We start from the raw sequence: 25,997 nt of genomic DNA on the forward strand, positions 1-25,997 counted from the left end.
GGCGGACACACATTTCGCCAGGACTGGAGAACGAACTTGATTGGATGATTCAGGATGATGTCCAAGCGAAGAGAGGAGTGGTCAGACTTGATTGACAGACTAAATAGCCTATTGTAAAAGAAGAGCCCGCTGCTAACGCACGATATTAACCTTTTGAAGGGGCGGGGCTATATTAAGGTTACATAAAGAAGTCGGTACTAAAAAGGCAGGGATGTGGGTTATTTATAATACTAACAATAAATACCGCCGTCGGTTATGGCAGTGGCGTTCCTTGATTGAATATCACTGCTATCCAGGGATATATTACAATAGGCAGGGCAATATTGTTTATAGGAATTCATAAGTAAAGTACAAAAATATATTTTAACAGACATGGTTACAAAAATGTGCTTAATAAGGCCATATTTTTTAATTCGTTCCTATAATTCCTTAAAATCTATTATAAATGAAATAGAAAATGTAAGTGTGATTGCTGATTTCATCATCATGTACATTCATTCATTTATTTTCGGCTTAGTCCCTAATCAGGGGTTGCTTCAGCGGAATGAACTGCCAACTTATCATGTTTTATGCAGCGAATATCCTTCCAGCTGCAACCCATCACTGGGAAACACCCAAATGCTTCCATTCACACACATACTACGACCAATTTATTCAATTCATACCACATGTATTTGAGTGCCCTTCCAGCTGCAACCCGTCACTGAGAAGCACCCATACGCTGCTATTCACACACATACACTACAGACAATTTATTCAATTCACCTATGTAGTATACTTGTAGGGGGAAACCGGAGCACCCTGTGCAAACTCCACACAGAAATGCCAACTGACCCAGCCGGGACCCAAACCAGCGACCTTTTTATTGCTGTAAGGGTGACAGTGCTACCCACTGTGCCACTGCGCCACCTTCATCATCATTATTTTATTATAATAATAATAATATAATAATTGTTATTATTATGATATTATTATTATAAATTATACCTTAAAACAAAGTGAGAAAAAAAGTTTTTTGTATATAGGAAAACATCATGTTTTTATTTATTTATTTTATTATTGTTTTTGTAATTATTATTATTATTATTATTATTATTATTATTATTATATAAACAAGCACAACTAAGAGAAGAATATTGTTTTCTTTTGAGTTTTGTTGCCTGAGAATATGCGTTTTACACATGGGGTATTTATATTTGTCACAATTATTGTAATGTATGTTAAAGGTTATATAAATAGTATCTGCATTTGATATATGTATACAAAATGCATCATTCTGTCATAAATTTAAATGCAGTTCTATTGGGCATATTAATTATTCTTTCTGATGCCAGAAAATGATCTGTTCATTTATGATGGACCACCTCACATCACCCTCTGCAGGTGATAGTCCACAGCAGGAGCTTTTCATAACGATTGTCTTTATACCAATGACCTCCATCAAAGTCTTGAACCATCCTAAAATATATACAAGACATCCGTATCCTTCCCTGTGTAAAGACCCAGTTTATTTGTGAACAAGTCATATTAAACGAGTATCAAATAATGAAGTGTTATTGTTATTAAATCTCACATTGCACTTCCCTATGTATTCTAATCAATTGTTAAATTATTTAATGAATGTATTTAATTTAGGGGTGGCGTGGTGGCGCAGTGGGTAGCGCTGTTGCCTCACAGCAAGAAGATTTGGTCATTTGGAATTTCTGTGTAGAGTTTGCATGTTCTCCTTTCTTTCCTCCGGGTGCTCCTGTTTCCCCCTCAAGTCCAAAGACATGCAGTATAAGTGAATTGGGCAAGCAAAGTTGTCCGTAGTTTATGTGTGTGAATAGGGGTGTATAGGTGTTTCCCACTGATGGGTTGCAGCTGGAAGGGCATCCGCTGCGTAAAAAAAAAAAACGCTGGATAAGTTGGCGGTTTATTCCGCTGTGGCGACCCCAGATTAATAAGCTGAAAAGAAAATGAATTAATGAATATATTTCATTTACTTTATTTGAGTTGATTTTTTGTGTTTGTTTTTTGTTGAAATGTGATTTACGTGAAAGTCAATTTATTTAGATCTTAAATTGCTTGTCTTTTATGTTTTTATTTTGTTAATTGCATTGTTTATAAAGTGAAAAAAATGTTCATTTTCAACATATTTTGCTGGAACCCTGAGCCTGTTTCATTTACAGCCACTAGATGTCAGCAAAGCAATGTAATTATGCTCTGTTCATTGCACTTTGAGTATTTTTTGTCTTTTGAAGTCAAATGTTATATTGAGGAGATATATGTATGATTATTAAGCAATTTGAAGATTAGTAGAACTTAATTAGAAATTGAAATTAAATTACATTTCCAGACCATCATGAATTAATAAATAGCTTACGAGTCAAAAATAAACTACCAAACATCTAAGGTTGGTTGTGGGAAAAAAATAAACTAAAGATTTTCTTATTTTTAGGAAAATAACTTGGCACTGTTGTGCCTTCTGCCGGTAAATCTGAGTTAACCCTGACTCAGAGAGAGAGAAAGCGTGTGTGTGTGTGTGTGTGTGTGTGTGAGTGAGAGATCCTAATTTCGGGGCGGAGATTTTGGGGTTTTTAAGCACGTGGCCACACTCAGCGGAGATATTCACTCAAAGAGACTATAGGCTAACGGTCACCGGGATATAGCCAACTTACACAAACTCCTGAGAGGATACTATTTAACGAACTGCTACCTGGTTATTATTGACAATGAAAGGTGAATAAGAGGGTCTCCTCTTGACAAAAGACAATGACCAAGACAAAAGTTGAGGGCAATCCCGAGTCTAATGCACGCTCATCCCATCATGGACGGGACGGGCAGGATAATAAAGCCTGCGGGGACTCAAGCAGCCAGCAGCCGTCAAGACAAATCCACCGGCATCATGCGCAGCACATGACGTCAAAACAACCGCAGGCGAAGAGCGTCCCGCCGGCACAGAACAAAACTAAGGAGATTTTCTCCAAGAAACCAAAGCGTGGACCATCACCATCAGCAGTCCTCACGCCAAACACTCATGCAGGGAAAAAGGAGATGAAGCCAGAGTCGAAAAAGCGCTCCGGCGGCAGTAGCAGTAAATCGTCCAGCAGGAGAAAGCTGTCTGATGGGAGCATCACGTCTGATGACCTGAGTAAGGACTCCGGCTGCGCCACCGGGAAACTTTCCTCCACCGACAGCAGCTCTGAGATCTCGGACGCGTCTGAGGAGAACAAGCAGATCACTGATGCTGAGAGGATGGACGGTTCTGCTGAGCAAAGGGCAGAACACAGAGAGGATGGTCTGGTTAATGCCACCCTGTCTCCAGGTTTGGGCTTCGGGGAAGGAAGCATCTCTCCAGGAGACCAGACATCCTACGTTTCCCTGGACAGTCACTTGAACTTGAGCACATCTGTGGCGTTTTCTGACCTGACAGGAGACTTTACTGATGGGGTGCATGAGGATCTGCTGAGGGAGATTGACGACCTGAGATCGGAAAATGAATATTTAAAGGTGAGATACCGTATGGGCCATCTGTCTCTCTGGTTATAATTTCTTTCAAGGTTTGACATGAGGTATTTCTTTCACGTTTTATTCCAATTAAATATAGATAAGTCATTAATAATTGCCTATTTGGCGTTATGGGCATGCTTTAATTTGTTTGACATCATTGTGGCATCGGAAAAACATCAGAATTATAATAATGATTTATGGAAAATCCATAAAGCTCTTCTAAAACAAATACATTGTAGGCTTATGTTTTTTTAGGATGATCAAATATATTTTAAAGATCACATTTGATTTATTTGGTTGTTTTAGGTAACTTTATTATAACTCCTTAGATAAAGTGGGACAGTATGCAGCCTGTTTTGATGGATTATGATTAAGGATCATATTATTAAGAGCTAACATGGCATAAATGAGCGATTTAAAGCTGGCAGAGCATCATGAACTAGTTAGAAATGTCCATTTGTCCAATGTCCAAAATCTAATTAAAGATCATGATATTAAGTAAATATACTTTCTGATAGGGACATTAAGCTAATTCTGCATATTTTCTAGGTAGAAATTATTGTACTTTTTTGTATTTAAAAATATAAATATATCAAACAGATCCAGTTGGATCAATGACAAAAAGGGATTTTCAAGCATTAAATCAATAAAAGTATAATAGAGCTTTAAATTTATTTTTATCAGCAGAAAGTTAGAATCTTTTTAAATGTATAAAATCTTTTTTGAGCAAATATTCTTGTATAAATGTTAAGTACTGGTCAAAATAAGTATGTTGCCTTCATTTTTACATAAATATATCCGTTATACTGAATGACGATTGTTTTCAACAACATTATTTGTAAGTTATCACGTCAACAAACCCCACTTTGCACGTGATCTGGCTTATACTGTAAGATTTACTCTCTTCTTAGAAGATTACACTTTCGCTAATTGGCTTGTGTCATCCCTCGTTGTCTCTGACATGCAGCAGGGAGAATGAAAGCGGGCTTTACTGTGATTAAGTGCAAGGTGTCTTGGTGGAAATCAACATGTCAAGAGGTGCCAATAGTGCAAGAAGGACAGTGCGTCATTCTTGGCACGTGCCACTGGTTCTGTGGGTTAATACACACAGCCTGTTGGCACTCAACACATTAGGTCAAGGTTGACTTGGACGACTTGGTTGGAGGCCGACATTTGATAGTGATAACACCATTTGTACACACAAACACACTGAGCACACTAATTTTCTCATATTTGGTTTGGTTGCAATACCGTCACAAAGGCAAGTTATGTTAAAATGAATAAAAGCATACAACTGAATTATATTAGTTGGTAACTACATTAAATAAAACTATTACTACTTTGAATTTTAATGTATTGATGAAAATAACTAAGAAAATAACAACTACAAAAGCAATTATTAGTCTTGGGTGATTTTGTTATAATGACTTCTGTTTAATTAACTGATTTTAAATGGAACCTACTGGGTTAATGAACAAAAAGCCTATAAATCACATATTGTTCAACGCGTATGACAGATATGTGAAAATGTTAATGTCTGAAAATAAATCTCCTATCCGCTTGTTTAGTGTGACGTCATGCGAAGCGGCTTCCGGGTCCAAGCGCTCCATTCAACTGAATGGGGAGACTCATGAAATGGTAATAATAAACGTTTACAAAGCAATTTAAGGCTTTCGAAAATCTCGATCGCAATATATATGTCCATGCCTAATATCCGATGGCCAGAAAGTGATTATTTTTTTTATAAATTGTAAAAATTTTTGGTATTTTTTATGCAGCAAGCCCAGAGATTGTTGTGTACACTATGATTTTATATAAAATTAACTTTAATGTGTGATAGGAATAAAACTAAACGATCATAAACGAATGATTTCTCCACTCAAATGAGTGGCGGCTTGGACCCGGAAACAGTATACATACGTCACAAACACGTCACCACTTAACAAGCGGATTAAAGTGGTGGTCCACTTTAAATCACATTTTAAACTTTACTTTAAACAACATCTCTGAATTAAAGACGCTCAAAGTTCACTGCAAAGGGAAACATTGGCTTTTACAGTGTCAGCTTAGCAAAGCCTACAGCGAACAAAGTTTGGGGACTACAAAATATACATCCGGTCTAGTGAGATCACAAGCGCTCCCAGTTATGTGCATTTACCACACGCATACCTGCGCAGTGAAGCGGCATAGAAGAGGATGCTAAAATGCTGTCCGAATGCTGCTATTTCCACAGAGCTTCTTCTGTTTCTGTATTTAGACTTCCAAAGGACACAACACAAAGAGAGAAGTGCTGACTATTTAATTTAAATATGTTCCAGAGAATTATAAAAAAAAAATAGCTAGCATTTGACAAAGGACAGCTTCCAGAATCTCTCCCAGATTAGTTCTGGATCAGCTAAAAACTCTTCAAAGAAGGAGTAGCTTCAGACATAAAAGACAAAGCTGTGGGTTGTGAGCCACAACCTGTGAGTGTTTAATTTGTTAAAATTGATCTATGACATGCACAGTGTCTAGCATTAACGGTATGCTGTAGTGAGGACATAAACAAGTTTGTAAACAGCGAGACATGCTATTTGGCACCCTTAACAATTTAGCTAAAAATGAATATTTATCCATCAAACAGCTGTAAACACCCACAATTTTCACCAACGCGTGCATGTGTCTCTATGAGGCCGCTTTCAATGCATTCTACATCTCGGATAATGAACTCGCAAAAGATATGTGAACGTTTCATATTACTTACACATGCTTATTCCGAATTTATGCGAAATACATGTAACGCTGATGTATGTACATGTAAATATGTGTTGCAGCAGAAAAATCAACCAAAGATGACACAGATCGCATCGAACATCTTGCACTTAATTCTCCTGTCACACCAATGTCACTGTGTATTCCTGAAAAATAACTTGATTCGAGTATTAGAGAAAAAGAAAAATAAACATCGGTCCCAAACACAAGCGGTTCTCGTGTTACATGCGTCTACAGACGGTTCACACACACACACACACACACACACACACACACACACACACACACACACGCACAATGGCGATTCCCTCTCTTAAAGGAGCCACACCCTATTTTCACTCATTACAGACAGTTGTCAGATTTTATTTAGACAGCAGGCATGAGGTTCATCCTTTTAATTTTCTGTCTGATTAGGGCTCAAACAGATACTGCTAACAGCTACTCTGATTGACACTATTTTCTCAGCAGGCATGGCGCTTCACTGGTGATGTGGAGCCGATCTGAGAACCACAGCACATTGTTAGCTGACCAATCAGAGCCTCTTGAGGGCGGGCCTTTCAGAGGAACTAGGAATAATGACAGTTGTTTTCATGTTAATTGAGTAGCAGTATATAATCAAAGTAAGATATAAGAAAAAATAACATAAAATAAAAAATAAATAAAATAAAAATAAATAAAAATAAAATATTGTATTTTTTTACAAATAAAGCATGAGCACACATTGCTTTGCATCCTATAAACACGGCCAAGTCTTAAAATTACATTCTGGACCACCCCTTAAAGTTTTGAAGCATTTGCTGCTGTGATGAATTTGGGAAAAATAGTCCTAAGAAATCAATACTGTGCATGTTCATTATGCCGGTATTCAATTTATCGTGATATGTCTACTGCCACATATTAAGCTGTTGTACATCAATTTTGGCTTTGTTTTCAGGATGAGATGGAGGAGCTCCGCTCAGAAATGCTGGAGATGAGAGACCTGTACATGGAAGATGATGTATACCAGCTGCAGGATCTCCGGCAGCAGTTGGAACAGGCAAACAAAGCCTGTCGCATCTTACAGTACCGACTCAGGAAAGCCGAGAGACGCAGCCTGCGTGTAGCTCAGACGGGACAGGTAGACGGAGAGCTTATCAGGACGCTCGAGCATGATATTAGGGTGAGAACGTGTTAAGCGTCTGTGTGAGAAAGTCCTCGTACAAGGACTGACATTCAGGGTGTAATTAAATAGATGTTTCCCTCATGATTTGGATGCAATTAAGTTACAGTGGTGTGTGTGTACAGGAAAACCACTGTTAGGTTTTGGATTCAGTCCATGGTATTCATCAAGACAGGATGTTTATCGAAATTGCTCAACGCTCAGTGCCAATTAAATGTTGAATTTAGTAGTAAGCCACTCTCTGAGTCAACTTTGTTTTTATGAATCAGCATGAAGTCAGATGCCTTGTGTAACTTTCAATGTGGTGTCTGTGACCCAAATCGTGATACTAAGAGCTTAGTGAGAGCTGAAATATCATTTCGTTTTATAGTTCGACATGTGTAGTGAGTGGTTTTACTTTTGGATGTTTTCCAACTAGTAAAACGAGGAGAAAAAGCCCCAGTTGTCTGTTTGGCAGACAATTGGAGTTGCTCAGTTTGTGGCGCCCACTCAGAGCAGAAGCATTTTTTGGTTTGAACAGCTCAGCCAATCAGTGACGGAGCTTTCTGTAGACACGTTACAAATTAAAAACCTATCTACACAGCAGGGAGACCCTTATTAAATAGCTGTTTTCTTTTGAAATCTGTCCTCAGACTTTGCAAAACAAATTCCTCCGGATCCTTAAGTCCCTTTGTTTGCAGCGAATTAAAGTCAGTATGACATCAAAAATGATTTCAATTCTCCTCATATCTTATTAATGAAATAGATTTAACATTATTTCTTTAAAAATAATTATTTACCCTCATCTTTCTTTTAAATAATTTCCTGTCTCACTTGTTTACTGACACAAGGGTAGGACAATCTGTCACTCACATGAGATTGACCAATAGGAAAACAACCATTGAATCGATTCTTGTAGGAATGATTTGACTATTTCTCATTTAAGAAGCTAGTTCACATGTTTTCAAGTGGCCTCGTGCTGTTTTAAAAGATTCTAATTTGGTTTTGGAGGTTGTCTAAGATCAGTCATTCATTCATTTTCCTTCTGCTTAGTCCCTTTATTCTTCAGGGGTCACCACAGCGGAAAGAACCACCAACTATTAAAGCATATGTTTTACACAGCGGATGCCCTTACAGCTGCAACCAAGTACTGGGAAACATCCATTCTCATTCAATCACACACACTCTCACACTATGACCAATTTAACTTCAACTCAATTCACTTAAAGCGCATGTCTTTGGACTGTGGGGGAAACCCAAGCACCCGGAGGAAACCCACACAAACACAGGGAGAACATGCAAACTCCAGCGAAATGCCAACTTGCCCAGCCGGTACTCGAACCAGCAACCTTCTTGCTGTAAGGCGACAGTGATAACCACTGAGCCACCGTGTCACTTGTCTAAGATAGTTTTAAACAAAATATATAAATAAATAAATAAAACAAAACTTTCATTTTTGTATAATGTACGTTGTAGCGTCACCTCCAAACTCTCTAAACCCCTTCTTTCTAAGTACCTAGAGAGGGGTCTGCAGGCAGACTTGGTTAAAGTGCCTTTAAGGCAAGTCATTTCACTTGACAACCGTTTTTGAAATGCCTCTAGGGCAGTATGCTCCGGTATTCTGTTTAAATGGGAAAACATCAAATTTTCCAAAATTGTTTATGATTGAAATTCATATTAGGAATCACCAATACAATTAAACAACATCTGTCTCTTTAGTTTCATTTCTAAACTTCCAAATCACACAGAATCTGCAGAAACTCACATCTGGTCCAAGCCCCTCCCCCAGAGTATCGTCAGTGGTCGATGGTTGGCTCCTCTACTTAAAAGCGGACTTTTTTTTAACCATATAGCGATTGAAGATTGGCTCCTGTACTAGTAGGTGGAACTTTATTCACCATTTTGACAGTTACCCTTTTCCCCATTCAAAAAGATATGAGTGACATGTCTTGTGTATTCTATAGTTTTTGACTTGGTGCAGCTGGAAAGTGAACTGCATGTAATGCTTTTAATGCGCACAGCCGCACACCTAACCCCACCCCTCACAATGACGTCACTAGCTCCATGAAGTGCATATTGCCTGGCATTGCAAGTCTGAAATATGCAGTCTCAGCTTGCAAATCTAAGTCTCCATTCAGATACTATTGTTCTGATTGGCCAAATGGTCCAATCTACTATGATTGGTCTCCAACTTACAGTTATTGCATGTTGGAAATCAAACCAGTTTTAGTTCTCAGCACAGTAATGCAAATGGTAAACACATGATTGCTTTTACTGTTTAATTTTAGGGGAGAGTCCTCATCTTTAATAGATTTGATTAGCATCTTCTTATCATGTCAACAATACAAACTGAACTCCTTGAAGTCTCAGCTACAACTACAGTGCTTGAGTATCAAAGTTGACATTGCTAGCAGGCAGCCAACAAAAATTATAGGCTGGCATTATGCTAATTTGTTACAGATTTAGGTACAATTTGCTCAAAATTAGATTGGATTTACTGAAAACTTTTTGAGTTCTTTATAGGGAGATAATAAGTTCAGTGAAACTTAACAACTTTTTAAAAACATTTTCTTTAAGTTTTTACCACTAATAAAATTGTGCACTTCCTTATTTTAGACTTTTAAGACCTTTTACTTTCACGTATGGCATCAATTTCAAAGTACTGTAACGTCTGAAAACAATATGGAGCTCTTTAAGTGAGTACATGATGGTAATCTGCCGAGAACACAATGTCAAGTATTACTCGAGAATCAAGGTCAAATGAAAGCGTGTGCATTTGTATGTATATAGTAAATGTGTCAAGGACTACAGCCAGAGGATCCGGGAGGGGAGGTGTCCAAGCACAGCTGCTGGTGTGTGTTGTGGGCATGTCTATTTTAAAGGCATGTGAGAGAAATAGATACCCTGCTTTCATAAACTGGGCCAGTGTGTCCAACGTATTCACTCTTCAGCAACCCCCACAGGAGCGTCCAGCAATCTGATATCCGACATCATCTTTTTTAATGTCCACTTTTCAATTGTTCGCTTTATTTTTTACAATGAAGTCTGAAGTTTGTAAAGCTGGTTTTGGAGTTCAGTGCTGATAATAATCGCCCTGTTCTATTAAAAAGAAAAGTCATGCACTGAATGCCACGGTATAATCACATGCGCTCTTACAGTTTTCCCTTGGCATTGTTTGCAACCCCTTGAGCATTCGAGAGGGGAGCAAAGGGGAACAATTGTTGGAAAGAAGATTCAAATCGAATCTATCATAATGAATTGAGCTCTTTGCATCCTTGCTGTTGTCGAAAACAACATCTGAATTTTAATCCTCATATTGCACAGTTCCTCAAAGTTCATTCATTCATTTTTCTTTGGCTTGGTCACATATTTTTAGGTGTTGCCATATATATTTTATGTAGCCGATACCCTTCAAGCCGCAACCCATGGGAACCAACCATACGCTCTTAAATTCACACACACACATACACTACGGCCAATTTAGTTAATTCAATTCACTTATAGCACATGCCTTTGGACTATGGGGGAAACCGAAGCACCCAGAGGAAACCCATGCCAACATGGAGAGAACTCCAAACTCCAAACAGAAATGCCAACTGAACCAGCGATCTTCATGCTGTGAGGCGACAATGCTAACCACTGAGCCACCGTGCTGCCCATTCCTCAAAGTTTCAGATGTTAATTTCCTTTCAAAAGTGTGTAATAATGCTCCCCTAGAGAATTATATGACATTATGTGGAAATTAAATAATATTAAATGTTGATTGGATGTTTTCTGGATTTAAATGTCTTCAGTGTGTTTAACTGATTGGATATTATTAATGCTGTGTTCCCAGGTTGCAAAAAGTGTGTCTATTCGCCTACACGGTGAACTTGAAGCTGTTCAAAAGAAAAATTCACGGTTGGAGTGGGACAATGAGGAACTGCGTGAAAGGCTGCAGGATCTAGAGGTGGCGAAGCAGGTTCTGCAGGCTGAGATGGACAAATCACAGGTGAAATGATCACACGAGACATTTGCCATACATGTATACAGTATGCATATAGAGAGCAGTTAAAATTAAGAGCCTGTTTTGTTGTTGATGCATTAAAAAAGCCATGATTTTAGACATGTTTATATTCCGTTTTTAAAAAAACACAAAACCAGTGTTTTAACTAAAAGAATTAAGAAATTAATATTTGGTAAAGTTATCTGGATCTTCAGCAGTGGTGGAAAGAGAACTGAAAAATCATAGCCAAGTAAAAGTAGCATTACTTGCCTAAAAATGTAGTGCAAGAGGAGTAAATGTTTCTGTTGTAAATATTACTTAAAGTATGAGTAAAAAGTAGCCCTTTCAAAAGTACTCAACAGTATTGAGTAGCAAGTATTATGCTGTAAAAAGCTGATGCATTTTCATGTATTCGTGCATGTGTGTGTAAACGTAACATTCTGTAGTGCATTTATTTATTGCCCTGCAATGTCATATATTAGGTTAGATTTAGGATGTGATGTCAGGTGACTAAATTTTAATGTCTAGCCAGCGTCTAAGGACAACGTTATTTTAAAGTCCTATATCAACAAAAAATGACGTTGATATTTGGTTGATTTTATGTTGTTAGAAAGGGACCAAAATACAACGTCAAACCAACATCTTAAATCAATGTCATATTGACATTTAAATACTGAAATTTATTCGTTAGGTATGGCAACCAAAGTCCAGTGTCTGATTGATGTCATAGTGGTAACGTTCACACAATGTCAAGCTGTAACATTATTAGACGTTGGGATGTTGGATTTGGACTTTGCGTCAGCCTGACGTTGGGTTCTGATGTCAACCCGATTTTCATTTCCAAACAAAATGCAACATCCCCAAGACATGTACAACGTCAATTTGACGTCATGTTGACATCCTGTGTCTGCTGGGTGTTTAAGGCCATTTCGGTCTTCATACAGTAAACATATGTCATCTTCTCATCAGTGACATGCATCTAAACAGTCTCTGAGTCAATGCATGTAAAGATTTTGTACATTTTTTTGGACACATTTAATGCTTTCAAACAGTTTGCTGCAATTATAAATCGCCTATATCTTGAGGTAGTTCATAATGATGTGATTTACCTTTTATTTGCGATTTGATTAGACAGGAATCGCAGGACTGATTTTTCTAATCCTCATAGACAAGAAAAAATAAAGTAGTGAATGCAGGTTGAAGGAAAGTAGTGGAGTAAAAGTGCCGATACAGCACTTAAAATGTACTCAAGTACACATTTTTAAAAAAACAATACCAGTAGTTTGTAATTTGTTACTTTACACCACTGATCTTCAGTCACAACAAATGAAAAACATTTGTTATTCTGACCAATTTCGTTGTCATTTTTTATTATCAGTCATTTACAGAATAAAACACATTAATATACTTCTCGATACAACATTTTTTAAGTGCATAAACTTTTTCTTTTACTCCATTTCTTTTTTCTTTTTCATCTTTGCATTTTCTTATTCTTATTATTTCTTTCTGCACTGTAAAACTATCTGTAAATTAGCAGTTTTTTTTTTGTTAATTGTGAGTCATTTTTTTCTTTTTCCCTGTTTACTTATGCTTTGTTTATCCTTAATAGGGACTTGCTCTTTCTTTCAACAACTTTTAACCTTAAAACATTTGAAAAAAGTGACTTAATAGTTTAAAGTGATATATTGTCTCTGTTGGTGTATATTATTGTACAACAACCTTGTAATAAACTGCCAGTTCATTTTCAGGTATTTTACAGACTTATTTGTCTATATATCATTTCTTATACATTGTTACATTATTTCCTAGACAATATATTATTTTAAATTACTAAAATGTCAATAAAGGTCCCATAATGCAATTCACAACTGATATTTCTTGCAATGTGTTGCTCTGCTTAAAATTTTGCGTAAAAAGTGAGACAATTCATGCATAGAAATATTTTGTAACATTATAATGCCTTTTTACTGTGATTTTGATCAATTTACTGCACCTTTACTGTAAAATCTTTAAATGGTTTACTCTGAACAATACTGGGTTGCTTAACCCAAATTTGGATGAAATAATGACAAAACTAGCACTTTGATTAAATCCAATAATATTTTTAACTCTATTTGTCCATATTTTATCTAAATTTGTCTTGAAGAGAAGCAGCATTTTGCAAAGTGTAGATTTGTATGTTATTATGTAGTTTACAGCAATGCTTGTTTGTTGCCAAGACTCTTTCATTTCCTGATGCTGTTAGGATTAGAGTCTGACCTTTAGCCCAACCGTACGCAATGGGTGTAACCGACAGCTGACTAGTGGGGTTGGGCATAGAATGATCTAAGGGTCTGAATTCAAACCACAGCTGTCATTCTCACTTGTGGATATGGTGAGGGGGAGAGAGAGGGTATGAAAGAGAGAAAAAAAAGACCAACTGAAAGACAAGGTTGAAGAGAGTGAGAAAAGAACCACTTATAACTATATCTCAAGGGGAGATCCCTGTCCAACAGGCATCATATGCTTAAATGCTGGTCTTATGATGTGCAATTATCACATAAATGCTAAAAATAATGACAATGTGTGCTCTTTCACTTTCTTATACTAATATAAAACAGAGATTTTATATTTGGAGACTGACAACAATATACCAGCATAATACACAGAAAATGAACTAGTGGTCACACTTTACGTTAAGGTAAAATTCTTGCTATTAATAAACCATTTACTACTGTATGACCTTTGCCTCTAAACTTTGAATTTGCCGCTAGTAATAGCTATAAATGTAGATATGTTTAGGTATTTGGTGGGATAAGGGATGTACAGTGCTTCACTTTCTCCACATTTTTTTATGTTACAGCCTTTTTCCAAAATTGATTAAATTAATTTATTTCCTTAAAATTCTACACACAATACCCCTTAATGACAATGTGAAAAAAGATTTGTTAAAATTGTTGCAAATTTATTACAAATAAAAAAGCTCAAAAATCACATGTACAGAAGTATTTACAACCTTTGCAGTGAAGCTCTAAAGTGAGCTCAGGTACATTCTGTTTACACTGAACATTCTTGAGATGTTTCAGCAGCTTAATTGGAGTTCACCTGTGGTAAATTCATTTGATTGGACATGATTTGAAAAGGCATACACCTGTCTAATTAAGGTCCCAGGGTTGACTGTGCATGTCAAAGCACAAACCAAGCATGAAAACAAAGGAATTGTCTGTAGACCTCCAAGATAGGATTGTCTCAAGGCGCAAGACTGGAAAAGGTTACAGAAAAATTTCTGCTGCTCTGGAAGTTCCAGTAAGCAAAGTGGCCTCCATCATCCATAAATGGCAGATGTTTAGAACCACCAGGACTCTTCCTTGAGCTGGCCAGTCATCTAATCTGAGTGATCGGGGAGGACCTTAGTCAGGGATGTGGTCAATAACCCGATGATCACTCTGTCTGAGCTCCAGCATTCTTCTGTGGAGAGAGAAGAACCTTACAGAAGGACAACCATCTGTGCAGCAATCCACCAATCAGGCCTGTTTGGTAGAGTGGCCAGACGATACATAGCAGCCCACCTGAAATTTGCCAAAAGGCATCTGAAGGACTCTCACACAATAAGTAACAAAATTCTCTGATCTGATGAGACTAAAATTGAACTCTTTGGAGTGAATGCCAGGTGTTACAATTGGAGAAAACACGGCACCGCTCATCACCAGGCTAATACCATACCTACAGTGAAGCATTGGGGTGGCAGCATCATGCGGTGGGGATGTTTTTCAGCAGCAGGAACAGGAACACTAGTCAGGATAGAGGGAAATATCAACCTGCTTCAGACTGCTCTTGACCTCAGACTGGGGCGACGGTTCATCTTCCAGCAGGACAATGACCCAAAGTACACCGCCAAAATATCAATGGAGTGGCTTCACAACAACTCAGTGAATGTCCTTGAGTGGCTCAGCCAGAGCCCAGACCTAAATCCTACTGAACATCTCTGGAGAGATCTGAAATTGCTTCCCATCCAATCTGATAAAGCTTGAGAGGGTCTGCAAAAAGAAATGGGCAAAAATCCCAAAGACACGTGTGCCAAGCTTGTGGCATCATATTCGAAGACTTAAGGCTGTTATTGCTGCCAAAGGTGCATCAACAAAGTATTGAGCAAAGGCTAAAAATACTTATATACATGTGATTTTTCAGCTTTATGTTAAATTAATTTGCAACAATTTCAACAAAACTTATTTCACATTGTCATTATGGGGTATTGAGTGTAGAATTTGGAAGAAATAAATTAATTTAATCCATTTCGGAATAAAGCTGTAACATAAATAAATGTGGAAAAATTAAAGCGCTTTAAATACTTTCCGCATGCACTGTATGAAATATCATAGAATATGTGCTTTATACTGTTAGTACTAATAAACCACTAATATCTTTATAATAGGCATGCTAATAAGTTAACAGTGACAGTTGCTCCCTACTGAAGTGTTACCGAATTCACATCTCAGGCCTCCAAATTTCATTCTTGTGCGACTATTCCCCAATAAATACATCTTTACAAAAAAAAATTGGCAATGAAGACCTGTAGGTCTTTAATATCGGCACGCATTCAGTTTAATCCAGGATTCAGTGCTTAGAAGTGGATCGCAGAAGCTCAGCTCAGACAGCTGCTGGCCATTCCTGATCCTCAGCAGATTATCAAGGCCTCGTGTGTGTGTGTGTGAGCCTGACACTACCTGAAACATGATGATCTACAAATCAATCCTTTTTATTAGAGTCAAATCTCTTGCAGTCTTTAACCACAAGATGAACTGCTGATTTACAATCTCAAAAGCTACAAGCTGTAAATTTAACAGCAAGGCATTTAACAGTAATCATTTATGTTCGTTCATTTTTGGTTTGGATGGAACGAGTGTGGTTATTTTTACAGTTTTCACAATACGTCTGCATGCTCCGCCTCTGCGATTTGTTCTTTTAAGGGTTCGACAAAGCAGTAGGCCGATAGACTGACTGTAGCCAGCATTCTTGACATACCTCGAGCAGTGTGGATGTTTGGTGTAGTAGTTGCCATCTCACTACACGAACATGATCGAATGTGTTTATTGGGTGCATACTTTCCTTAGTCACAGATTTCATTGGGTACTGGAATGCACTGGACAGTGGTATGATGGAAAATAACATCTATGCTGAACATATCTCAAATGAACGTTCCTGCCCTTAGGAGGACATAAGCTTGTTATGCATAGGTTATCCATTACTTGTATCATGTGCTATTTATGTAAGCTTTTGAAATGTATTTGGACTTATTATGTATATGGTGCATTCACAGAATTCTCTGAAGAGAAGAAGTTTGAGATCAACATCCAGCAAGAGTGAAAAGAAGCTCTCTCCACAGGTGAGAATCTCATTAGTGTTCATGACTGATATGTGTAGGTTTAGTGCTGGTTTGGTGTTGGTCTTGCTATAGAAACAACATTCATGCACATTGATTTCAACATTACAAATGTACACATTGTATGTGGTATATATAAATATGTAAATGGTACTGTATGTACAGCAGGGAAAATAAGTATTGAACATGTCATGTTTTTTCCTAGGAATAATATTTTTAAAGGGACTGTTGACATGGAATTAAACCAGATTTGGATAAAAACCCAAACAATACACACATACATATTAAAAAAAAAAAAAAAAAAAAACTGAAAAATAAGTTCTGAAATAACAATAAAATGAAACTAGGAGAAAGTACTGAACTACTAAAATGTATTTAATATAAAACGCTTTGGTGACAGCAGCTTAAAGATGCCTCTCATATGGAGAATAGTCACATGAGTTGTTCAGGTGTGAGTTTTTTTTCACAGAGTTTAAAAATCTTGATGGTTCTGTGAGTCTCATCTATCAAATCTGATCTTTATTTTGTATTTTCTATTGGATTTAATTCGGGTGATTGGCTGGGCCATTCTGCCGCTTGATTTTCTTTCTCTGAAAGCGTTTAGGAGTGCGTCATTATCTTGCTGAAATGTCCACTTTAGTTTCATCTTCATCATTCTGATGACATTGATGTAGGACTGAAGCAGCTAATATTAATTTACAATAAATAATGAATGCTGAACAACTACTGAGAGATTTCAGCTGCTGTCTGGGCTTTCACTGCCTTTCTACACCTCCCTTTATTCATGTGTTCAGTACTTTTTTCCCTGTGTTATTTCATTTTATTAGGCATAACTTAATTTGTAAACTAATTAGATTTGTTTTCTTGGCGTATTTGAATTTCTTTGGTTGTTGCCCACATCTGGGGAAAATCTCAAGTCAATGGCACCTTTAGAAATATGTTTTCTGAGAAAAATGGTGATAAGTTTGAATACATATTTTCCCCACTGTATCTGTATTAACTATTTTTATTTGTATAATGTAAAATTATTTATTGTAATATGAAGAATTACAGTAAGTGTGACTACAAATATACATATATTATACAAATATTACATATATATGTTTGAAAAATCACTGTATGGTCATGATTAAGATTGCGATCCACAGTAGTGATCTTTATTTAATTGTAAGCAATTCTTTATCCTTGGGCTTTTCTACATTTTCCTGTTTTGCTTGTCCTGCACTTCCACCACATACAGTGTCCTTAATCCTTTTAAATTTCCTGGCTGTTAACCCTGATTGTATGTTTGCCAACTGAAGGTTCATGAGACGCAACTCTGAGCTATTTTGGTGAACTGGTTGATTTAATGCTTTACATTCCCCTTAAATGCCCCTTTATCAATTCAGGACACACTTTATGCACACATAAAGATCTCTTAGAGATGTAATATTTATTTCCATTGATTTGTGCATTTGTCAAATGCAAAGATGTTTTGGGGATTAAGAATTTTCAACAGAGAACCAATAATGTGCATTGTGCATGGCCTAATCTATTGAATAAATTAACCAAAACCATTTGACATTTTATCAAATTAAAAGAGGAACACTTTTACCTGGACTGGATGATGTGGACAAGGCACTACATCACTTGTTGGGTTTAGTAGTTTGAGAATGCAGCAGTCAACATCTGAAGTGGATCAAAAAAGGTTTCAAAATTGTCCTAAGACAAGAATGGGTGTTTGAAAGTTTTAGGATAACTCTGATAAAAGGTTTTGATCCACTAGAAATGTTTACTACTAAGTTCAAATTGTTCTAGAAATTTTATTTTTATCTGACACTGAGAAATATCCCAAAGCAAAGAAAATAAAACCATAATACAAATTAGACTTCAATTTTACAATTACCTTTAATTTCACAATTAAAATTTAACTGTAATTTTGCAAGAACATACCTTAACAAACGTTAACATTAAACGTTTCAGGGTAAAATGAATACAGAGCAGTATTACGACCACACATTTTGCTTAATTTCACATTAATGATATTGACAGAGACAAATTATCGATGACTAAAAGATTAGCTTTATTCAGTTCTTTGCACAACACCAAATAAATACCACAAAACAACTTAACGCTGTCTGTGATTTGTAATAAATTAGGTTTGCCTCCCCTTGCTGGCAGCTAGCTCTCTGCAACTTTCACATTGTCGCCCACTGAAGCGAAGCAGGGCTGTGCCCAGTCAGCACCTGGATGGGACACCACATGGGAAAACTAGGTTGCTGCCTGGGGGCGCTCAACCTGCGGTCTGTGTGGGTCCTAACACTCCAGTATATTGATGGGGACTCTATAGTGCTCAGTGAGTCCCATCTTTCAGATGATGCGTTAAACCGAGGTGGTCGTTAAAAATCTCAAGATGTATGTGGCTTAACCCTGGCATCCTGGCCAAATTTGCCCAGTGGCCTCTCTCCATTATGGCCTCTCCTAACCATCCTCGTATCATAATTGGCTTCGTCTCCTCTCCACCAATCAACTGGTGTGTGGTCTAGTGCAATATGGTTGCCGTCGTTTCATCCAGGTGGATGCTGCACACTGGTGATGACTGAGGGAATTGCCCCCAAAAATGTGTAAAGCACTTTGAGTGTCCAATATATAAATGTAAGGAGTTATTATTACTATTATTATTATTATACCACAAAAGAGATAAAAGCAATGTAAAATCAAGGTAAAGCTATGTGGCCATGGTCCCTTTTTTCATTCATTTGGTTTTGAATACACTACTAGTGGGGTGTAGGGAAGAGTTTAGGTTAGTGTTTTGTTAAGTGATCTCTACGACAAGCACCACACGATATGTAAAAGAAGGGCGTGTTGCTGAAACCTGCATCAAAACGTTCCCAGAGCAACATATCCAACATTTAGCAAAAATGTAGGCCGAGGAATGTATTTCCAATGAGCCTGGTTTGAATGATTTGCATTTCCAGTAAATATGCTGCGATGGTTTAACTACTATAATATGTCGAGGCCTAGAGGTCTGCAGCCAGACTCAAAAATTTTAGTAAAACATAAACATGGTTTGATTTAAGCTAAACACACTTGTGTCCTCCGCAGGATGACAGTGCTGATTTGAAATGCCAGCTCCACTTTGCCAAAGAAGAGTCTGCGCTGATGTGCAAGAAGCTAACCAAGATGGCGCTGGAGAGCGAGACGATGCGGGAGCAGCTGGCCAAATATCGTCTGCTTTACGGTGAGGTGGATGAAACCCAGGCAGCAGCCGGTGCCACTAACTCCACCCACACTCGAGAAGCAGAGGTCAAAGTTCACTTGCGACTGGTGGAAGAGGAAGCCACGCTGCTGAGTCGTCGAATTGTGGAGCTGGAGGTGGAGAACCGTGGGTTGCGGGCAGAGATGAGTGAACTACGTGAACGAGGAGGAAGTTTGGAAGAAGATGAAGTGATGAAGGGTGCAGGTGAAGGGTCAGCATTGCCTCTCCGCAATGGAGAGCAGGAGGAGATGCTTAGAGGTATGGATGGTAAAGAGAAAGCAGATCCAGTGAGTAATCACAATAATACACAGGAGAACCAGATGCATGAACATGCAGAGACCTCCTCTATCAGCCAAATGCTCAGAGAAGGGCCGATCGGAGGGGAACAGGAGCTTTCAATGGAGACTAAAGAGGAAGATGGAGAAAGTCAATGTAAGTCAGAATTTACGTTTGGTGTGAAGGATCTAGAAGGTCTTCTTGCCATCCATGACCAGGCACTGCTTGTTAGATCAGCTATTCAGTTCCTAATGGCACCAGCAACAAATGGCATGTCTCTAACATGTACCCATAAGACAGCTCCTGGTGCTCCATATTCAAACAAAACATCAGTAGATCCTCAGTGCAAGACGCATCAATGGATTTTAGATCCCATGTTGAGTCCCTTGACCAACGGACTAGAGGTGTTACAAGCTCAGTTGTGTGCTCTTATTGAAAAGTTAGAGGTGCTGTTGAACTCAGAAAACTCTGAGCCTGTTACAGATAAGAATATATTCAATGTTGGTGAAGATGTAAAGGCAGTGAAAGAGGATGCAAAGAGTCAAGCGAGACAAGAATGTCATTGTGAAGGAAATGGGGTAACTGGGTGCAGCGAGGACAGCTTGATACTGCTCACCCTGCAGCTCAGATGGTTCATCCAGCAGTGGCAGCAGGGAGAGAGATCTGTTGGAGACGGGAAGACGCTGTTTGAGGTAAACTGAACTACAGCGTTTCTGTTGCTGTTATGCATCTTTATTAATGTTTGCAGTTGAAACAGTTGGAAAACAGACTTTCACTTAGTTACTTTGCCCACTTGCAATGTGCAAAACTTGCATATATAAGTACACCCCTCAGAAATCTCCCTTTTAAGTTCATATTTTTTAATAAGAAGCTATACAATATTATATTTTTGCACATCAGATTGGTCAGTACTGAAGCCAAATCTGGAGTTTATCTAACAAAATAACTTACGATAACAGTCAGAAAACTAGTACAGCCAAATTTATTTGGTATAGTAAAATATTAAATACAAAATTAAAAAAGAAGTAATTAAGAAGAAAAAAAATCAAGATTAATAAGAGGATAAACGAAAGTTTAGTTGAAATTTTGTAGGGGTTTTTTTGTAATATTTTGCAATATTTTGCTTGAATTTAATTGTATTATCCTTCAATTTCTAAATATGTTTGGTGACTAAAATATTATTTTAATGAATATATCTGTTTAATAAATCTGTTTCGTTGAAATCCACCAAAATACATTGCCTATGTTCATTGAGAAATAGATAAAATCATTACCCATCAAAATGTGGTGTACTCTATTATGCTGAGCACTGTATGTACACATGCTCTCATTATATGTTTCATTATATCATATCAATGACATTTGACAAATGACATTTTTACCAGTTAATGCAAATTTACGGTGCTTATTTTAGAGATTTGAGCTAATATTATACAGAGATAATCTGTGCTTAATTCAAGCCTTATTCTAATGTTCTCAATTATTTCACATGTTATTTTAACTATCAAACTAAATCTATATTAATTTTATATGCATGGTTTGACCCAATACACAGTGTATAGATTTTTTGTGCATCATTTTCAGTTTCTTCCATGAAATACTTAATATTTTTATTATTCTATAATTCTTTTTTTTCCACACATTGCATATGCAGTTATTATGGTAAATCAATAAACAAAAACATCTTTTGTTAGTTTAAATTCCACTTATTTTTTATTTAATTCAATGTCTAACTAAAAAGAACTAATACATAACAAAAACAAAATTGCACTGAAATGACTGAAATCACCTACAAAAGTAACAAAAACGTGAAAATAATTAAAATTATTTAATAAAAGTGACTCAGGAATTCAACAACACTATCACATTGCATGTGCAGTAATTGACTCTTTTTAACTTGATTAGTGGAAATATAGTTTGTTGTGATGTTTTGTTTTTTAATACAATAATTATTAAGATGGTGTTTATTTCACTTATAAACACCCAGTTTTATGATATATCTTTTCATTTTAGGTGTATTGTCAGAATGATCTTCACCTCTTAAAGGACACAGCGTGCAAGTACAACCTGCAAGAGAAGTGCAACAGTCAGGTATGGAAAAGGAGGATGCCCCCCCCCCTTAATAAAAACTTGCTTCCCCCTGAAGGACATCAAAACAAGATGTTTTATTCCATAAAGGTTTATTCAATTCAGTTCATCTTTATTTGTATAGCACTTTTACAATGTGGATTGTGTCAAGCAGCTTCACATAAAAGATTTGTACCATTGTGAATGCATAATGCGCCAGTCAGTGCTAGGAAAGCATCATTCAGCAGTCTGAAACTGGCAGTTCTAGAGCACCGATAGGCATGTACTGTAGTATTTTAGTCAGACATCAGTATTCACAAAACACGTTTTTAAAATAGGTGTTTAAATCGGCATGTAGCCTAAAAAAAAGAAAAATTAGATACATCATTTGTATGGTTTGACCTAGTAATCTCATAAAAATCCCTCGAAACACTGAAAACGTATAGATTATATTAATAAATTAGATGTCATTTAAATACATTCATAAATTTGATTCACTGAAGCATGTATTACCAAACTACTACCAAAAAAAGTTGACAGGGCTTCAAGAGATATTCCGTTAAATTACTAAAAATAACCATTTAACACAATTACAAGCGAAAACTGTTAAAATACAGAACATACCGTACGTAAAATTCATTAAATTACAATTTATTACTGTTGATAATTTGCATTTAAACAGAATTTTTTTTTTAAACTGGTAGTTACTGCCATTTTACTAATTATACAGATTATTACTGTAATTTTGCTAATTATTACTGTAAATATATAATTTATAATTGTATTTATCGATAAATGTGATTTTAAATATCATTACTCCAATTATACAGGTTATTACTGTAATTATACAAATTAATGTGATTTATACAGATTATTTCATGTAATTATGCATGAAATCTCTAAATATTTCATAAAATTTTCCACTTTAAACATTTTAAAACAGAAAAAAATAATAAAGAATGATAAAAAAACTTAGGTACAAATAATTTGTTGTCATAAAACACTGTAAATATAATAATAATAATGTATTTTAACATATTTTTAGGATATGTACTGTAGGTTGAACTCCAAAACAATTTGCTTGGAAAAAATATAAAACTGTTATATATCTAGTTTTTTCATTTCTTTTTTTTTTTTTTTTTGTGAAAAAGAACACATTTGGTCAATGTTTAACAACAAAAACAAGGTTAGTGTCATGTGAGGACGCCTGTACAACAGAAGATCAAATAGCAGTTTATTAGGAGAATCGCCTTGCAATTAAAAGTTGAAACAGGAACAAACAGGTGCATATACAGATAATTCCAGGCGTAAAGGCAGCAAACAAAATAACAAAGTAAAGGGGTCAAACACGGCAAGGAAAAGGAAAACGCATCATAATGCTTACTAAACAGTTTAACAAGACTCAGCAATGATGTGTCTGTTTGCTTAGTTTTGTTACCGACTGGGTGGAGTGACAGGAGACAACAGGAGGGAAGATCCAATATGCAGTTTATTCAATGTCAGGCAAGCAGTGGTCATCAGGTGCAAAAGGGTATATTAAGGCAGTCCAGAATCTTAATCGTTAAACAGGCAAAGGGTCAAAGGCAGGCGGCTAAACAGGATAACAAGGGTACAAGGCTAGGATCGAGACACGGAGAAACAAGACAGGGAAACGCGTTGTAATGTCACTAGAAAGCAAACAAGACTCGGCCAACTGGAAGCGTGAATGAGTGGCTTATGAATGGAGTGATATCAGTCTGTGAACAAGGTCCAGCTGGTGATTGCAATCAGGATAGATGAATGAGCAGGCGTGCGTGTTTGGGAGCAGTGCATGTATGAAAATGTAGTCCTGGGAAATGCGGAAATGTAGTCATGAGAGTTCGTGTGAGAACCAGCGATCCTCTGGGAAGCGATCGCTGGTTGTGTGACAAGTTTATAGTTCTTGTAATCTGTCCATAACGATCTTCTGACTGTGTGTAATCAGTCAGAATTAGGAACCCAGGTGTGCGAGGTGCATGATGGGAGTTGTAGTTCCTTTAAGTAGCGTGTGTGTAGTTTTCCAGCAATCCACAGCCACTGTGGATTTGTTTCTACAGGAATTTGTTTCCCTATTTGTTGGATTTGTTTCCCTATTTTTACAGGAATAATCTGTAAATATTAATCTAAAATTACGTGTTACTCTCTGAAAATGCAGAAAATTTCCTATAAAAACTGAAAAATAAAGTAATACCAAAATACAAGCAATAACTGTAAATTTAATGTCAGAATTTTTTATTACAGAAAATATCTGTAAAACAACAGGTATTTCACTGTATAATGAAAAAATTGGACAATTCTGTAAAAAATACAGACAAATACCTGTAAAATAACATTTATTTTTTACAGTGTAGATCAAATCCTGTGTATTTTTCTCTCTCAGATGAACAGTGTCCTGCTCTCAGACTTGAGGACGGCCCTGCAGGATCTGTTCTCTGAACTTTGGGAGCAGCACAGAGCCTCCCAATGTGTCGTCCATCAATTTGCAAATGCAAAAGCATCCTGGGCCGTGGAGTGTGCAGAGCTGAAGAGTCTCATAAACAGGGTAAAATCCAAAAATTGAGTTTACGTTCTCTTTGGAGAGCATCAATGAATCTGCTGCCTGATTCTGTCATCAGCTCTTCATTTTTTTGAGCTGTAGGGGCTTACAGAGGAAATTAAAAATCAGAAGGTTCACTAAGTTGTTTATGTTTGGCTCTAGCTGGAGGGTCCATCTGTGAACACCGGAGTCAAGTGTCCATCAGACCTGAATGCAGCTTTGCAGAAGGCACATGTTGAGAAGCTCCAGCAGCTGTTAGCAGAGTCCTACACTGCAGTGATGGACCTGACCAGACAGCTGAAGGTCCGAGAGAGCAGATGGAGCTCTGAGCGGCGGGAGCTGCTAGAGCACCTCAACCACAAGAAACTGGAGCAGGACGTCTCAAAGACAGCTCAGCACAATGGAGAAGTGCAGGTCAGACCACAAATGAGTGTAATATAGTCTGAAATTACACATGCATAGAAGGCGTATGCAGTAGGTAACACTTTACAATAAGGTTGTATTAGTTAATGTTAGTGCATTTACTAATGCAAACAAACAACGAACAATACATTTATTACAGTATTTGTTCACATTAGTTAATGGAAATACAGTTGTTTGTTAGTTCATGTTAACTCACAGTGCATTAACTAACTTAACAGCACTGTTAACAAGCATGAATTTGGATGTTAGTAATGCGTTAGTAAATGTTGAACTATGATTAATAAATGCTGTACACGTAATTAGTTCCTGTAAGTAAATACATTAACTAATGAAACCTTATTGTAAAGCGTGTTTATAATGCATATAACATGCTATAACATGATTTGTACAAAGGTTAAAAAGTTTTGCATGGTGTGTTTTTGTTACTGTTTTATTATTGGAACTATTTAAAATATTTTTACTATTTTACTATTTTTTAGGTAACAATAAATATAAACTTCAGATTGTTAACATTAAACATTAGACAACGTTTAAACATTAGAAATAAAACAATGTTATTAGTTAACATTTTGCAGGATAATTCACTGAAAAAAGAAAATGTATTCATTATTTATTCTTCTTTATATGATAAATGATCATGTTAATTAGGTTCTAATACTATTAAATGACATTAAATCATATGTATAGTACAATGTGTATATTGTAAGTCTTAAG

General features: G+C 36.7%; 1 protein-coding gene across 2 annotated transcripts in view; it reads left to right on the plus strand.

The window, feature by feature from the left end:
* The window catches only part of si:ch211-197l9.2, a 71,193-nt gene that overhangs the window by 34,533 nt on the left and 10,663 nt on the right, over window positions 1-25,997 (plus strand). Inside the window, exons 1-8 of one of the 2 annotated variants that reach the window (XM_001919807.8) lie at window positions 2,606-3,492; window positions 7,178-7,402; window positions 11,217-11,372; window positions 16,663-16,728; window positions 19,810-20,931; window positions 22,253-22,330; window positions 24,705-24,866; window positions 25,023-25,274. In XM_001919807.8, the coding sequence (XP_001919842.3) occupies window positions 2,755-3,492; window positions 7,178-7,402; window positions 11,217-11,372; window positions 16,663-16,728; window positions 19,810-20,931; window positions 22,253-22,330; window positions 24,705-24,866; window positions 25,023-25,274 (2,799 nt within the window). In that variant the 5' untranslated portion in view covers window positions 2,606-2,754. Of the gene's footprint in view, window positions 1-2,605; window positions 3,493-7,177; window positions 7,403-11,216; window positions 11,373-16,662; window positions 16,729-19,809; window positions 20,932-22,252; window positions 22,331-24,704; window positions 24,867-25,022; window positions 25,275-25,997 lie in introns of those variants that run through there. The other variant, XM_073939195.1, reaches the window with a different exon arrangement.

Source organism: Danio rerio, chromosome 23, assembly GCF_049306965.1.
Source record: "Danio rerio strain Tuebingen ecotype United States chromosome 23, GRCz12tu, whole genome shotgun sequence".
In the NCBI taxonomy this organism is placed as follows: Eukaryota; Metazoa; Chordata; class Actinopteri; order Cypriniformes; family Danionidae; genus Danio; species Danio rerio.